This window comes from Monopterus albus, unplaced genomic scaffold, assembly GCF_001952655.1.
Source record: "Monopterus albus unplaced genomic scaffold, M_albus_1.0 scaffold369.1, whole genome shotgun sequence".
Taxonomy (NCBI): Eukaryota; Metazoa; Chordata; class Actinopteri; order Synbranchiformes; family Synbranchidae; genus Monopterus; species Monopterus albus.
In genome coordinates this window covers 203,449-220,459 of record NW_018128249.1, presented here as the reverse complement: position 1 = coordinate 220,459, position 17,011 = coordinate 203,449, and the positions used below count along the sequence as shown (strand labels likewise).

General features: G+C 41.5%; 1 protein-coding gene across 5 annotated transcripts in view; it reads left to right on the top strand.

Moving 5' to 3' along the window:
* The first annotated feature begins 4,023 nt into the window (after positions 1–4,023).
* sbno1 (strawberry notch homolog 1 (Drosophila)) overlaps positions 4,024–17,011 on the top strand; it is a 15,683-nt gene continuing 2,695 nt past the window's right edge. The window contains exons 1-32 of one of the 5 annotated variants that reach the window (XM_020585537.1): positions 4,024–4,345; positions 6,237–6,356; positions 6,442–6,540; positions 6,664–6,891; positions 7,014–7,152; positions 7,538–7,638; positions 7,783–7,879; positions 8,192–8,352; positions 8,935–9,068; positions 9,476–9,566; positions 9,656–9,817; positions 9,944–10,079; positions 10,171–10,276; positions 10,403–10,556; positions 10,647–10,829; positions 11,586–11,683; positions 11,764–11,915; positions 12,096–12,302; positions 12,389–12,559; positions 12,651–12,820; positions 12,928–13,059; positions 13,617–13,752; positions 13,866–13,978; positions 14,091–14,162; positions 14,247–14,346; positions 14,549–14,623; positions 14,725–14,871; positions 15,042–15,136; positions 15,221–15,302; positions 15,770–15,912; positions 15,994–16,070; positions 16,219–16,412. In XM_020585537.1, the coding sequence (XP_020441193.1) occupies positions 6,237–6,356; positions 6,442–6,540; positions 6,664–6,891; positions 7,014–7,152; positions 7,538–7,638; positions 7,783–7,879; positions 8,192–8,352; positions 8,935–9,068; positions 9,476–9,566; positions 9,656–9,817; positions 9,944–10,079; positions 10,171–10,276; positions 10,403–10,556; positions 10,647–10,829; positions 11,586–11,683; positions 11,764–11,915; positions 12,096–12,302; positions 12,389–12,559; positions 12,651–12,820; positions 12,928–13,059; positions 13,617–13,752; positions 13,866–13,978; positions 14,091–14,162; positions 14,247–14,346; positions 14,549–14,623; positions 14,725–14,871; positions 15,042–15,136; positions 15,221–15,302; positions 15,770–15,912; positions 15,994–16,070; positions 16,219–16,412 (4,075 nt within the window). In that variant the 5' untranslated portion in view covers positions 4,024–4,345. The other 4 variants (XM_020585533.1, XM_020585535.1, XM_020585536.1 and 1 more) reach the window with 4 other exon arrangements.

Below are 17,011 nucleotides of genomic sequence, written 5' to 3'. Positions count from 1 at the left end.
GACTCTGGTACATGAGTGAAACTGAAGAGCCCTGAATACACCAGTCAGCCCCAGTGGTATTCTTCAGTGTAAATATACTGGTTTGTAAGGAACAATCTCAGAGAGTCTGACCACCAGACTGCTCACAGTTTTAGATCCACCAGACTTCTTCTTCCAATGATATTTACAATACTATTGCAGGTGAGGATGATTACAGAGCTCTGAAGGCATCAAATGAATTTGTTTGTACAATTTAATAAATCATGCCTTTGTATTTGTGCTCTTGAAAAACTTGATAAGCACAGCTTATCTGCTTCATGCTCTTGTGTTGCATGCAACCCACATGCTCTCTCTTAAACTGGGTGCTTACAAATGAATAGTTTCAAGTTGTAAAGTGCTTTCACCCAGAGCCTTTAGATCTAACCCTTCACATAAACAGAAACATGTTTCAGTTTCTGATGTCCTCTCTTCTATCATTAACTGTAAGTCGTCATTTTCATCTTGCCGTCCTTATACTACTCGGGGACCCTTCCTTCTGCCTCTTTAGCATCACCTGCACCTATAGCCTCAGGGAGACACCTGATGAATGTATATGTGAGTCAGGCTCTTTAGGCTCAGTCCTGCAGTAATGACTTCCAGCTCAATAAGTACCAGCATTTCCTGGTAGTTATAAATGCCTGAGGACAACTCCTGAACACCTTCTGCATCTGTGGTCTCTGCTAGGCTCAATCTGAGCAGGGAATGTTTGATATTACTGGCTTCGTCTATCTGTTAAAAGATGGCTTTTTGATATGGGTGTGGTACTAAACTGAGGAGAACTCCACCAACTCCACAGGTGATAGCTACCAGCCATCTCCTCAGCATCCTTCAGCAGCTCCACAGACTCACTGCCTCTAGTGTCCACAGAAAATGTTGATGGTGGACGCTTATGTGTGTGGCTCTCAAGAATGGTCATGTACCCTGTAAAGTTAGAATAGGCACCCTGTGCTTAAAAATACTTACAGTTTACTAAGTTCTCTTCCCCAACACCAGACTGCTGCTCAGTCATACTGTGCTCCATAATAATATTTACCTGCTAGTTAAAAATACCAACAGTATATATTCTTTCTGAGTTTCCAGTTTGCAGTCCCTTCGCATCTTGTTCCCTTGTACCTAGAGTATACATTTGTACCCTGTCGGTACATTCTGTACTGCTGCACCATTCTAGAAAACATTGCACTGTAAATTGGGAAGAATTACCCTGTCACATGATCAGGGCCTTTTACAGATTGTAATTGGCATTAGTTTAAAAAGCTCCATATAACTTGAACTCTATAAGTCTCTTTGTGGTGGTTTTGTGTCTCTGTAGTTCTATGCTTTACCTTCCCAACAGAAGATTTTAACAACCACTTCAAACAGAGGCTCTAAAACAGGGATCCCCTGACCCTTGTGCCCCTAAGCTGTGCTCATAGACCAATATAGTGATTCATCTATGCCTCCACAATGTGATGAATCAACAGAGACAAGTGAGGATGTCATTACAATGCTACACATTAGGTTTGGACAGGGGGCGTTTAGGTCAAGACACTTAACCTGTGATGCTGCTGTGAAGTTTTGCTCTTTAGCAAAAACTCTTAGTTTTAACTCTTCCCTCTTCCCTGATCATGTGTCACAGGAGGGGGCAGTTAAAATACAACCCTTAAATGTTGGCAGTGAGGCTGCAGGGTAGCATAAGGGTCAGAAGAGCCTGAACTGGGATTTTAAGGGGTCAAGGAACATGAAACTGATTATGGATATTTACTGTTAAAGGGACCTTGATGAGCTCTTGTCAGAGGCCCCTAAAACTCTAGCAGCAGACCTGCATGGAGGGCTTAGTGTGGGATGAATCTGCATCCAGGCTAAAGCAGCAACAGCATTAAGTCCTCCTGTTGAGAGACAGAAAGGGAGTTTTACAGAATAACCCAGAAAATTAAAGGCAGAAGCTTTTTTAACTGTAAATTTAACCATAAATTGAGAGATCATCTTTTATTGTGAAGGATATATAACACCAAGGGAAGGCACCTTTATTTATACATCACATTTCATACTCAGAGGCAATTCAAAGTGCTTTACAGATGGCATCTCATGTTGTTGCTTTGAAGGGACATCAGTGTGTATTCTTCATCATAGTCATCCAGGACAAATGAACAGTACGATGGTGTAGGATGATCAACATGTTAACTGTACGTGCAATAAAAGCTCAGATGCCTAGAACAGGATAAAGGACGGATGTTGTGCAAACCAGTGACATAAGACAATTGTTGGAGGACAGAACCCCCCCGGTTTTCTCATAAAATGGAACCAGTGAATGAACTCTCAATGCTTTTATTATGAAGCACACACACATGCTCACTCCTCTCCTGTGGATGAAACTTCTGGGTGCATTGTGTAATCATCCTGTGTGAGCTGGCAGCGTACAGCAGCTGTCTGGCTGCAGTTTCACTCTGCCTTCATGAGAATGCAATGTCGAAACCACGCACATGGGGGTCTTCTGGGGGTAGCCTCCGGGGGGTGGTTTCCCTCACTCCCTCATCTTTATTTACTTCATCACTTTTACCAAACCAGGGACGTTTCTGAGAAAAACCAACTCTCCTTCATACGAGCGCCTAGAGAACAGTAAAACTGTAATAACCTAGTGGACAGTAAAGTAACATTATAAGACATAAACATGAACAAATGCACATGCTACAGTGCTTCCTCTTCATGTAGTCTCATTAGTGTAAACCCATGATTCAAAGTAATGACTTAGATTTATTTTAAAATCTGACACAGCTGAACTATAAACAAGTTACGGCAATCGGGTTGGCAATATTAGTCAAGGAATATTATTCTTTAATTCACTAATCAGAGTCTGTAAATGGAATTCACCAGATCCAGTATGGTGGAATGCATGTGAATACTTTTAATAGAAAAGAATAATGATGGGTAACAAATGAAAGGAAAGATCTGAATGGATAAAACTGTCATGTGTTCAAGAACATGAAGAAAACACAAGATGGACTGCCAACTGAATATCTCACTCTTAGAATAAAAATATAAGCGTAACTGTTTTAATTATTAACTTATTGTTATAATATTGTCAATGCTACGTGTGTATTTTTACAGTAATTAAACCTCTTACCAACTTGCATTCATGGTGTATTATGAAAAGAGCAATAACTGGGAGTACTTAAAATATCAATAACTGACATTGATTCAGCCAGTGAATTCTTGCATAAAAGATTCAATTTAGATAACAATAACTGTGGACACTGCTGAGACTGAAGAGTATCTTCTTTTGTTTAATTATGCATTCATTAGTACAAGAACTGGCTTCATTGTAAGGGTATAATAATGTTTAATATATAATGTCTGTCAAATGAATATAATGTCTGTTAAAGTTGAAGTATTCATGAAGCAATTGTGAAAATGTGAATCAGCAGATTAGAGCAATACCTTAATGGAGAATATATTACAACATGCACAGTGCATGATGCACTGTGTATTGCATATGCGTAGGCCTATATAATATTACACTGCACCAAATGTTGCATTGTTGTTCTGAGGGAAATGCTCATACAATACATGCACATTTAAGACAATGGGCTGTTTGTCTAGAAGAAAGGCTACCAGGTAATAATATCACAGAGAGTAATTGGTTAATTTAATGAATATCATCCTCCAGGTGCATGACATTGCAACTCATACTGTATGTAACGTTACATCAATACCAACCATGAAACTAAACGCATCAGACAATTGGGAAGCTGCAATAGGTTTAGCAAGCCACCAGGTGTCGCTATACTTGTTTTGTTTGAGATTCCAAAGCTTTGAATCTCTTTTCCGCACATAAAGAAAGAAATCCCCAGACTTATCAAGAATAATAAGGCTTCATCCACTACAACATGTGAAATTGCTAAAGGTTTTGAATGTAACTGTGATAGATTACTTATGGGAGACACAAAAGGCAAAATCAGACAGAAGGAAAAACAGGAAAAGGACGACGAAGAAGACAAAATATCCATCGTCAGTTCCCGTGAAGCACTGGCAGGGTCACGTGATGTCGTATTAGCTCGGTGACTCTGCTATGTTTGTCGTATCTGCTAAAGTTTTAGAAATGGCACATTCCTTGCATTTATCGGGCTATTGTCGTCAAGGGAGGTCCTGCGACTGCTCAAAAACCCGTTTCGAGCGAAGCTGGGAGAGGAGTTTGACTGAGAAAACGGCCTCTATGGGCCTGCACGTCACGTGACCATCATGCGGCTGAGCATTTGATAAAAAAGATGGCGTGAGCGCGGCGGAGAGGACAACAAACTCCGACCTACAGAGTGCAGGCGACAGAGAGCTACAGTAGCCGCTAAACTGTCTTGTAAGTTCACGTCAGCTATTTGTTTAGCACCAACCTAACGTTTCTATTATTGCAAACACCCACTTGTGGTTTAATTTTGGTACCAAAAGGGCAGAACTACGTTGTTTATTATATTTGAGGCAGTGACAGCGGTGACGTTCGCTTCGTCAACGCTCCTGGTTGCTAACGTTAGCTAGCAACAGCAATGACACTGCGTTGGTGCATCACAACAATGTGACAGAACAGTTTGCTAATCTACTGTAGCTGCCGTGGAATAGGAAGACTACGAGGGACACAGAGTGAGACCCGTGGTGTTGTGTAATTGAGTGTGAGTGCTCTAACTTTGCTGTTTGCTAACATTTACCGTTTATTCGTCAAGCAGCATAACCGTAACTTAGCTAACGAGTTAGCCAAAACTCGTGTTTAAATGCTCGCTAAGGCCCAACACACTTAACGTAGAAACAGAGTTAACGCACAACGTGCAAACAAACAGTGAACTGATAATTTTTGCTGTGTGTAAATAAACAGCAGCCAGGATAAAAACGGCTGACATTCGTCAGCATAAAGAAGTCTCCGTGGATTTCATGTGAAATCCACGGTGACTTGTTTCACTTTAGCGTTAACTTGTCACTATGATCGCTTTCTGAGATATGTAATTTAGCTGTACATTGCTTGACGTTAAGTTGGCATTTGTCAATTTATTGGTTGATAGTTGACTTAGCTGACTTGTCACTGACATGAATGTGAAACTGGTGTTTGTGCTTTCGGTTACTAGGTAAGCTAATAGCATTGCTAAGCTGTGTCACTATGGTCCAACCAGGACAGTTAAGCTAGCAGTGCACCAGTTCGGCGGTTAACTAGCTGCTGCAGATTACCTATACCAGGCCGTGAAATGTGTTTGGTACCATCACACACACCGTAACGTTACATCCTATGTGCTATGATTATTAAGCGGTTGAGCTAATAGATTTCCGTTGAGTCAGAGGGACCAGGAAGTTGCAAGCAAGGCGTTGCAAACACGTGTCTTGTTTTGGGTCACTTTGATTAGACCTGGTGTGTAAACGTCGCCGCGATAAATGGAAAATTGCTCATTCTTGTGTTGGACTAAATTTAAGTATCTGGAATAAGTGCTGGCTACGTTTTGGTTTCATTCCCACTAATTTTAGCCTTGATCTGTTGGACACAAGACCTGACTTTGAAATAACTTCAAGTTAACTGCGTGTTGGTTGAAGTTTGTTATAACGTTAATCGGTGTATGCATGTGGTTCAAGTATTTCTGATATCCCTTTTGTGTTTGTTGGTGCATGTTTTAGTTTGTCCACTGTAAGTGTTCACTGCAGCAAACTTATTTTTTATCATCATTTAATTGATGTTATTTTCTTGATTAATTATTTACAGTGTGTAGTTCACCTTTTCCTTCATATCAGATAAATGGGTCGTGTCGTGTTTCCCTGTGTATCTTAGTTGTTGGGACCATTGAACTATTGAAGTGTTAAATATTTGTAAGGTTCTTGCATTTAACAACCAGTTTAACTGTTTTGTCTTTGGTGCCATGTCTGAATATTTTCACAGCTGCAGCTGGTGATTCTTTTATCAATCATTCTGCTGAATACATCAGCCATAATTAGTTTGAATTGTCTGGTCTGTGCAATATCACTGATAAAATAGTGACTATATAGTGTAAAATGCTGATTTTCCTAAAGCTGAATAAAACAAACTAAAGCTGGAAATCTTAAAGTCTGAAAGGTGTTAGCATTTTGGCTTCAGTCTACAGTGTACAGTATATTCTATTGATCAGCTAATAGATTAATTGACTAATTGTTTTGATTATTGTTATTGTTGGGAAGATGTGATTTATTTATCAGCAGATACTGTCAGCACTGCATGTGAAAGTTGTATATTTGTTTTGCAGATGGATCCTGGACAGGATTTACTTCTTGCTGCCCTAAGTGAGAGTGGAATTTGCCCAAATGATATTGGCCTATTTGACATTGACTCTCAGGATGTGGGGCAGCCCTCTACAACCCAGCCAGTAAGATGATCTTTAGTTCTTGTTCTTAAGGAGCAATTTATTTGTTTTCATAATGCAATCATTGTGATTTCTGTTGCTCTCCCAGTCTATCTCCATCAGTGCCCTGGATGTTGGTGTGGGCACTGAGGCAATGGAAGTTGTTAGAAGTGAGCCTCCAGCTACAGTCCCTATAGTCACTATCAGGGTGAGATTACAGAATGTTCTCAATTAATTATTGAAGACATAATGTCATACTGCAGTGGATGTTTTGTACCGTGTGTTAAAATCAGCATTCTGTGCATTGTCTCCTGTTAATGTCTCTTAACAGCACAAACCTCAGCCATCAACCACCACATTTGTCTTAAATCAGCTGAATCAGCTGCCATCACTAGGAGCTGTTGTGACCAAACAGTCAGCTATAAACCCTATCAAACATACCATAACTGTCACCAAGGTGGTCCATGTTGCTAACTCAACACTGCGAGGGTCATCAACACCCTCTTCCACAATTATTCCTCCTTCAGCATCCACAGTAGTGCCTTCTAACAGAGATGAGGTGAGCTTATGGAATCCATGTCTTTGATGCTTGATGTTGGCAGCAGATCTTGACATACACAGGACAGCTCAGATAAAAGCATATCTCATTTATAGTGATTATCCATTTTGTATTCTAAGCAGGTTCAGCTGAAAGACCTTCTTAGGACCGGCCACGTGAAGAGCGCTGGTCTAAAGGGCAACAGTCTGATGGAGCTAATGAAGCTGAAGCCTCCACCTGACATTGCTCCACCAGTGGCAACAGCAGCAGCCACAGGTCCAGGTAAGTTATTTGAATGTGCAGTGTGATTGATGTAGCAGTTTTGAACTTGCTGTGCCAATCAGGGTTTGCCTCTGTTTGGAGACTGTAGGCTGTTTTAGAGAAGTTAACAAGAGCCATGGTTTGTTTGAGGTCAGTGAACAAAAATAATGTACAAAAAGCTTTAGAGTCAGGGAAGTGTCCACATTTCAATTGGACATTATATGTTTAAACATGAAAACTGAGAATTTTAAAATGGTTATAGGCCTGATCTGTACAAAGTTCTGTTAATCATTGCCAAAAAGCCAATGGAATAAAAATCTGGTGTTTGACCGTTCCCTCAGAATCTCCATTATATGAGTGGCATTCAATGTATCGGTAGCACCTGTTGTTGTCTCTGGTGTTTCAGGTGAAATGAACAATGGAATCAAGAAGGAAGTGTTTGGTAAAGATGCTGCCAGGGTCTGGATTAGTGACGACACTAAAATGCAAAACTTCTCACATTCTCTGGTGAGTGTTTATATGTGATTTAGAAACATGCATTTTACTCACTGCATACCAAATGCAGTGGTATGTTAAAGGAATATTAGGAGTCACAGTTAGATTTAGAAAACAGTGTTGTGAGATTGTGTTCTCTTTATGCCAAATCAACAGAAACCACCGGGGATGAAGGAAGAGGATGAGCCTGAGGAGGAAGATGATGAAGAGCTGGGTCATGCAGAGACTTATGCAGAGTACATGCCATTGAAATGTATGTATAACTGTTAAGTTGGTGGAGTGTATATTTGTTTTAGCGGGAGGGGGTAGGGGGGTAGGGTACATCTGTTGGTACTGAGCTTTGCTGAACATTGTTTGGACCTGAGTTTGAATCTCTCATCCTGTTAACACTTGGGATATGATAGGCCTACAGCATTCAACCAACCACAGTGCAATCAAGTCAGAACAAAATGAGCTGGTCTGAGTGATAACAGCTTCTCAGCTTCACTGTATCACTCATGAAATAAAAGACATTCCTGTCCCTGTCTGTGGATTGATCCACTGACCAGTCTGTTTGTTAATGCAGTGAAGATTGGCTTGCGGCACCCTGATTCTGTGGTGGAGACCAGTTCCCTGTCCAGTGTTAGCCCTCCAGATGTGTGGTACAGACTGTCCATCCCAGAGGAAGTCATTGATCTGGGCTACCTCTCTGCTCTGCAGCTGGAAGCCATCACATATGCAGCTCAGGTAACCAGAGTTCATTTTATGAACTAAACATTTGGATAAAAAATATTTTCAGCTTTTTCATACAATGTAAATGAGAATAAAACAAAATAAAAATGTTTCCTTTGAAAATGAAAACCATGAGGAAGCATGAGTTTAGTTTTTGTCAAACAAAAAGTGAAAAATGATGTGAATGACAGATGAATGGAAAATGTAACGAGAGTGTTAACGTGAAGTCTTATTTAACAACCGGCAGTGTGCAGACTCCCACATACACATCTGACTGGTAAAACATGTCCAGTGTTGTACACAACTTTCACATATTCAAAAGTTGAGTTAGGTGCTTTAGCTGTAAACGGTAAACTGTTGTGATCCTGTAAGAAAATAATCAAAAACGTTTGAACCTAGAGCAAAACTAACAAATGACTAAAATGTGACCAGAAATAATGGACATAAAAAGTAAAACACAGTAGGTAAACACTGGGCATGCCTTTAATTATTGTTTGTAAATGGCTGTATGTGTGTCTCCATTGTGAGCATTTCAACTTGTTTGAAAAACAAAATTGTGCCGTTTTTAATGTCATTTCTTGTCTCTGTATACCACAGCAACATGAGACATTCCTCCACAACGGCGATCGAGCTGCTTATTTGATTGGTGATGGAGCTGGTGTGGGGAAAGGCCGAACCATTGCAGGAATTATTTATGAGAATTATCTTTTAGGCAGGAAGAGATCACTTTGGTAAATGTGCAAAATCTTTGGCATTATATTTAAGTGGGATTCTGTCCAAATGTAGTGCAAATTTCAGCTGAACTAGTAAAAGAGGACACAACTTGAAACGATGGGAGAAATGTAGAAAACATGATGGGCATATGACATTTTAAAAGTTGCTCTTCATGAATGTCATGATTGGTTTTATTTTATTTTTTTTGTAAGGTTCCAGTGCATAATGGCACATTTCGCTTCTGTTGTTGCTAAATTTTCTTTGAGATATAAAAAAAAAACCCCAAATTTTCTGCATTTCCATTCAGGTTCTTTTAATACACAGCTTGAACATATGAATGGAAACCCACCTTTTGACACGGGGGATTACAAACAGCTATGCTTCAAATAAGTGTTATTTACCTCGAATGTCTCCTCATGCTCAGGTTTAGTGTCTCAAACGACTTGAAGTATGATGCTGAACGAGATTTAAGGGATATCGGAGCCAAGAACATTCCGGTTCACTCACTGAACAAGGTGCGTTACTATAACGACACAGAGATGAGAACAGTTAAGTGTTCACTGCCTAAATGTCACTGAATAACTTTTTTTTTTTTCCCAACCAGTTCAAATATGGAAAAATTTCCTCAAAACACAATGGGAGTGTGAAGAAAGGTGTGATCTTCGCCACCTACTCCTCTTTGATAGGAGAGAGCCAGTCAGGAGGGAAGTACAAGACCCGATTTGAACAGCTCCTCCACTGGTGTGGGGAGGACTTTGATGGAGTTGTATCCTTTCATGGCCCCACATGTATACAACAGCGAGTCAAATTATGTGCAAAATGATGTAGATAACATTACTTTAAACCATATCCTTTTTAGGTGTGATGACTTTCCTTAAGCAAATGTCTTTAGATCGTCTATGACGAGTGTCACAAAGCCAAGAACGTGTGCCCCATTGGCTCATCCAAACCTACTAAAACTGGGCTTGCAGTGTTGGAACTGCAGAACAAACTCCCCAAGGCTCGGGTTGTGTACGCAAGTGCTACAGGTTAGTATTCGCAGTCAGGCAACATTTACTTCATGGAGAAGTGATGGTGAACCTATGTCAACACTGAAATGTCTCACCCTTTCCTGTCTAGGTGCCTCTGAACCCAGAAACATGGCATATATGAACAGGCTGGGAATTTGGGGGCATAAAACGCCCTTCAGAGAATTCAGTAACTTCATTCAGGCTGTAGAGCGCAGGTGAGTTTTGTGTTTTTGTAAGTGACAGCAGAATTTCTCAGGAACAATACATTTCCACATGCCTGACAGACTTGAACACCATGGGCTTAATTATTTGTTTAAAATACTTCTTTGTCTCAATTCCAGGGGTGTTGGTGCCATGGAGATAGTAGCTATGGACATGAAACTGAGGGGGATGTACATTGCAAGACAGCTGAGTTTTACAGGTGTTACTTTTAAGATTGAGGAGGTTCCCCTGACTCAGCAATACATCAATATGTACAACAAATCTGTGAGACTGGTAAGCACATATTTAAGCTTGTAGACATGCATTTTAAGCACATTGCTTTCATTCTCAGTTAATAAAATGGTCCGGTTCTGCTTTTCCCAGTGGGTGAGTGCACGTGAGAAGTTCCAGCAGGCAGCAAACCTGATGGAAGCAGAGCAGCGCATGAAGAAATCCATGTGGGGTCAGTTCTGGTCTGCTCACCAGAGGTTCTTCAAATATCTCTGCATTGCATCCAAAGTCCGCCGAGTGGTGCAGCTGGCCAGAGAGGAGGTCCAGAATGGGAAGGTGAGGACCGTCAAGAAATGTGGCAGTAATTAGGGTTGCATATTTAGATTTTACTTTAGAAAGATAAACCTGTCTTAGAACTGTGAAAACCCAGTGGTGTGAGGAATAATAATAATAAAAAGAACATCAGTCTCCAGTTTTGTCAATGTTGTACCATTTAAAAACAACTCCAAAAGCATCTGTTACTTTAGAAGCCAACACACAACTGAATGAAGCTGTCAGGGTGAGGAAGCCTTCCATGGCCCTGACCACTCAAACATCCATAGTGGCAACCTTACACAGACATAAGAGGCAAAGACGTATTACTTAATAGCCGGCGTTACTGTGTTCAACGCTGCACAACAAGGGGTTAATAGTTTCCGAGATAAATGCTTTGCATTGACTTAATGCAAGTCATTGTGGGCTCCCTGTTACAGTGTTGGACCATAAATTTTCCTCTGTGTAACTAACAACCAACCAAGTTTAGGTTTAAAAGATGAGTGGAGTTTCCTGTAGCCAACAAAAGCTTCTCAGAATTGGTGCAGTAAATTCAGCGTAATGTCCATTTACTGCAGCAGCGATGTTATTCTTACCACTTTTCAGCAAAGAGCTTCTTGACAGAAATACCTGCAGGTGAAATCAGGAGTAACAGCCTGTCTCTAATGTAATAAAATAAAAGCCTGGCACTCTGAGAATTTATGACATATTATAAATTTGCCATTTGCTCAGTAAAGCAGTAATGCTGTGTAAAATAGTGACAGACGATTTCTTCTGCAGTGTGTGGTGATTGGTCTTCAGTCCACGGGCGAGGCAAGAACACTTGAGGCCTTGGAGGAAGGAGGAGGGGAGCTCAGTGACTTTGTGTCAACTGCAAAGTATGGATCGACTACAGATGTTGGATTTTTCATACATGGCTATGTGTGCATGTCGCTGTAATAAAATGTTTCTCTGGTAGGGGTGTGCTGCAGTCTCTGATTGAGAAGCACTTTCCAGCTCCAGACCGACAGAAGCTTTACAGCCTGTTAGGCATCGACCTCTCGGCTAAGAAGACCGCCTCCCCCAATGACACTGCTCCTGAACCTGAACAGAAGGGCAAGAAAAGGAAAGGTAATGAAAACTAGAAGTGAATGTTAAATGGCTGTAACTAATTAAAACTAAACCTGTAATCTCAGTTGTGTTCCTGACATTCGAGACAAGACATTTGCTGTTTCATGGGAGGATTCTGTAAAATGATGCACTTGTCAGAACCGTTTAACGTTTTCATTCATTCTCTAAAAATCTCTTCAGGTTCTGAAGTTAAAAAGCAACAAAAAAAGAAGGCTCGAAAGCACGGCGGTCTGTCGGGGACAAGCTCTGAGGAGAGCCAGTCGGAGGATTCGGATAAAGAGTCTGGGAAAGACTGCGACAGTGACGACAGCTTCAAGTCTATCAGCTCAGCAGATGAAGATGACGATTTCAACCCTTTCAGAGATGAGTCTGATGACGAGGAAGATGGTGAGCCCTGAGGGATCTTGGGAATGTTGAATTATGACATTTTATTTCAGAGCTTACATGGAACCTTGGTTCTTTTCTTTTCTTAGATCCTTGGCTTATCAGAAAGGAACCAAAGAAAGGGAAAGAAAAGAGGAGTAAAAAGAAAAGGAAGCGTATTGATCCAGACTCCATTCAAAGTGCCTTGTTGGCCTCTGGGCTCGGCTTTACCAGGCCTGCTTTCACTGCCCCTGTCAACCCCCCCAGCACGCCTGCCATAGGTGAGTGTGCTGCCACCTGGCAAAGCATTATAGTGCTATAGTTTTAGGCTCTTGAGGATTAATGGATGCCTTGTTTTCACTTGTTCATCAGTCAAAGCAGAGAGCCAAGACGGCTACCTAACAAGTCAGGACTCAGTCGAACTTGCCCAGAAAATGAAGAGAGACCTGCTGGAGCAGCTTGAGGAGCTGGCTGAGGAGCTGCCTCCCAACACTCTGGACCAGCTGATAGATGAACTGGGAGGGCCTGAGAACGTAGCTGAGGTATCAGCATGTCTTTGTTTACTTCAGGGATTGTTTCATTTACTTATTTATTGCGGTTTCTTTGTTTTTAAATTTGTATCTTGCTTTCTCCTTCCCCTGCATTTCAGATGACTGGTCGTAAAGGTCGTGTGGTCAGTAATGATGATGGCAGCATCACCTATGAATCTCGCTCTGAGCTAGATGTCCCGGTGGAAATCCTCAACCTCACAGAGAAGCAGAGGTTCATGGATGGAGAGAAGGTACAGGCCAGGTTACTGTGGAAATGAATGTTACCAAACGTGTAGCTCAGTCTAGGTGCTATAATGACAGCCTGAGGCTGCTTTCACACCTGTATCACCAGTTTATTTGGTCAGTTCATGTTCACACTGACTTATTAGAAAGAAATCAACGGGTGTAAACAGGATGTTGTATGGATTAAAAGGTTACTTTAAAAGCATAGAAAGGTGCTATACAAGTATAAGACCACTTACCATTTTACCATTTACATCTTTCAAATCAACGTAGATGATCTAGCGAGGTGCCACCAGAGTTAATTTGAAGCGAAACAAACGGGTGTGAAGGCAGCCTCAGCTGCAGACCTGCCAACCTCCACATATTTTGATATTGAAGGACGCTGGAACAACTTGGTGTTCTAAAGTATGATAAAACCAGTGACACCTTGTGAGTTTGACCAGTTGTGTAGTGATGTTAGTGAAGTTTACCCCATGGATCTGTTATTGAAACCATGGCCTACCCCAGTGAGTGCCTAATCTATAGATGTACAAAAGTAATTTCAGTTGTGTCCGTCTTCCCCCAGAACATAGCCATCATCTCTGAGGCTGCCAGCTCGGGTATTTCCCTGCAGGCCGATCGCCGTGTGAAGAACCAGCGGCGGAGAGTGCACATGACACTCGAGCTGCCATGGAGTGCAGACAGAGCTATTCAGCAGTTTGGTCAGTACACATTAACCCTTAGGATCCTTTATGCTTTGGTGTAATCAATGACATAACAGCATGGTTCAAAATGTAGCAGTGTTTCATCTTGCTTTGTGTGTGTGTGGACACAGGGAGGACTCACAGGTCCAACCAGGTCACTGCTCCAGAATACGTCTTCCTCATATCGGAGCTTGCAGGAGAGCAGAGATTTGCATCCATTGTGGCCAAAAGACTAGAAAGCCTGGTGGGTACGCTTGTTTATGACGTGTTTTCTGGAGAAAAGGGACTGATAGGAAGTTTTGTCCTTTTTTATTTTTTTAAATTTTAACTGCATTTGTGTTGATTCTTTCCAACAGGGTGCTCTCACCCATGGAGATAGAAGAGCAACAGAAACCCGAGATCTCAGCAGGTTTAATTTTGACAACAAAGTAAACACATCAAGGCTCTGTGTGAGAGAAGTTCTTATGGTTGCCTTTATTTTCTGGTGACTAACTTGTTTATCTTTGCTACAGTATGGCAGAAACGCTCTGGAAATTGTGATGAAATCAATCGTGAAGCTTGATTCTCCATTAGTGTCTCCGCCCTCTGACTTTAAAGGGGATTTCTTTAAAGGTATGACTCATGTGCCGTTCCAAACAGGGCAAGGAATTTATTTCCCTTTCAGTCTGGCATTACTTTTTGCTGTATGTCTGGTTCACCCTGTACATGTTGGTGTAATATTTTACACAGTATGGTATTTAAATATTTAGTTTTTTAAAAAAAATGAAGGTTTTCATCTGTGGCTCTGAGTCATAACAGTGTTTTTGTTCTGTAGAAATCCAAAGTGGATTAATAGGTGTGGGCCTCATAAATGTGGAGGACCGATCTGGCACGCTGTCACTGGACAAAGGTGATTTTTTTAAATGACCCATCACAAGTGTTCTTGCTGTCAATGCATGTACAGTGAAAGATTCAGGTAAATCTGACGCATATACTTCGTTACTGCTACAGACTATAACAACATTGGGAAATTCCTGAACCGTATTTTGGGCATGGAGGTCCAGCAGCAGAACGCCTTGTTCCAGTACTTTTCTGACACACTGGCCGCAGTGATTCAGGAAGCAAAGAAGAACGGCAGATATGACATGGGCATTCTCGGTAAGATAGTGTTGTTTCTCTTTTTATCATTGAGCCATCTTGAGAAACACAGAAGGCATTTGTTACAGTGTTAAATTATTCGGAGTGTAGTTGGAGTCATCTGCTTGTCCTGGAAGTTAGAGCTGCTCAGGAAATGTATTTAAACTCATGCTCCATTTGGTCTGTGTTAGACCTGGGCTCTGGCGACGAGAAGGTGAAGAAGGTCGACTGCAGGAGATTCCTGACCCCGGGTTATACCACAGCAGGGCATGTTGAACTGTACACGGTAAGCTCACATCTCGTCATGTGCCCTTTAGGACACGGTTAGGTTGCAGTAACATTACTAAACTGTGCCTGCGTCTTTTTACAGGTGAGTGTGGAGAGGGGCATGTCGTGGGAAGAAGCCACACACGCGTGGGCAGACCAGAGTGGGCCAGATGATGGCTTCTATGAAGGGGTTTTTTAAAAAAAAAAAAAAAAAAAAAAAAAAAAAAAATAGCGCAGCGACTTTTGCAGTCCAACAACTTTTCAACATGAATTGGTTTTATTTTATTAAAAGGAGCTCAGTGGACTGTGGAAAAATACGATGCAGCAGATGCTAAGATTAATCCTTAGAATGTTTCAGACTCAAAGTACTGGAACCATATTTCTGTTATACTAATCTCCGACGTCTCTCACTAAATCCTGTCTGATTGGCATAATTCCATGGCTTTCAAACCAGAAGTCCCCAGTTTGATCAGATTGTCTCCAGAGCCAAGCTGAAGTTAATATTTTCCCCAGATGTTACAAAGTCCCCTCCATGACCACAAGACATGAAGTAACTGTTTTCACAGGCTGAGTAGTATTATCCATAACCAGTAAACTGATCTGTATGTGCACCGTCTGTGCAGTGCCCCTTTTTAGCTACATGTCTTTGGATTTCAGATGAGGAATAACAAGAAAACAGCCATATTGGTCAAAGAGCTGAACAACAAGAAGAGGCTGTTCCTGGTCTACAGGCCCAACACGGGCAAGCAGCTCAAGCTGGAGACGTACACAGACATCAAGAAGAAGTTTAAGAAGGTTACACAGCATTATTTTATTGATATTGGTGGAAGAACTGAATGCTTTATGTGGTGAAACATGGTGTTTTTGCTTGAGCAGGTCTTGTCAGAAGATGCCAAGCAGCACTGGACTGAGCAGTACAAGTTGTCTGCAAAGATCTGCTCTCATGCATATTGGTATGTGAGTAAATTGTGAGCAGCTGTTCTCCATGTTCTTTAAAGCCAAAAATAAAAATTGAGCCTTGCTATTGACATTGATCAGTCAACATGAGACAAGTTGTCCTCTGTTTGGTTAACCCCAGTCTGTGTGCTATTCTGCCCTCAGGCGAGGTAACTGTAAGAAGGCGTCGGTGGGGCTTCAGTGTGAAGTCGGCCTTCGGTGTCGGACGTACTACGTGCTGTGTGGCTCGGTGCTCAGTGTGTGGAATGAGCTGGAGGAAGTGCTTACTCCAGTCGGTGGAACCAACGTGAAGGTGCAGATTGTGCGCCTCAGAGCAGAAGATGGACAGAGGATAGTGGGTAGGTCGAAGGGCTGACTTCTCAGGAAGAGTTTGACATTTTGGGAAACACTGCTGCTTTCTTGATCCACTGACCCCTGTTCAGGATGTTCAGGGCATCTGCAGGTCTCAGGCTTCAAACACAATGAATATAGATTCCTTTTTTTCTGTCTCTGCAGGCAGTAATAATAGTTATCCACCTAAAACTGACAGTGGATTGAGTTGTCACCGCCATCAGACCTGCAGCAAACCGTCACTACTGCAGCTTCAGTAGTGAAGACACTCAGTCTCTTAATGTGCAGGTGTCAGTGTCAGCACAAACATAAGGAACTTTAACGATTTAAATGCTATTCAGTGATCCATTAGCCACCCTAAGTCGCGTTAATCTGGTTAGCGTGTCTGTTGTACATCGGGCCGTCTTTTGTCTTTGGTCTAGGTTTCCTTCCATTTGAAGCCTGGTCATCAGTCTCCTCTGCTATTTCATGGACTCAGTGGTTTTATTGCTTTTATTTTATTTTATTTTATTTTTTTAATCCAGTTCTAAGGTGGTTGTCTTGTTAGACCAAGAAGATGCTGTGTATGCTTTGTTCTTTCCCCTTTATTGTGTGTCTGTTTCCTGCT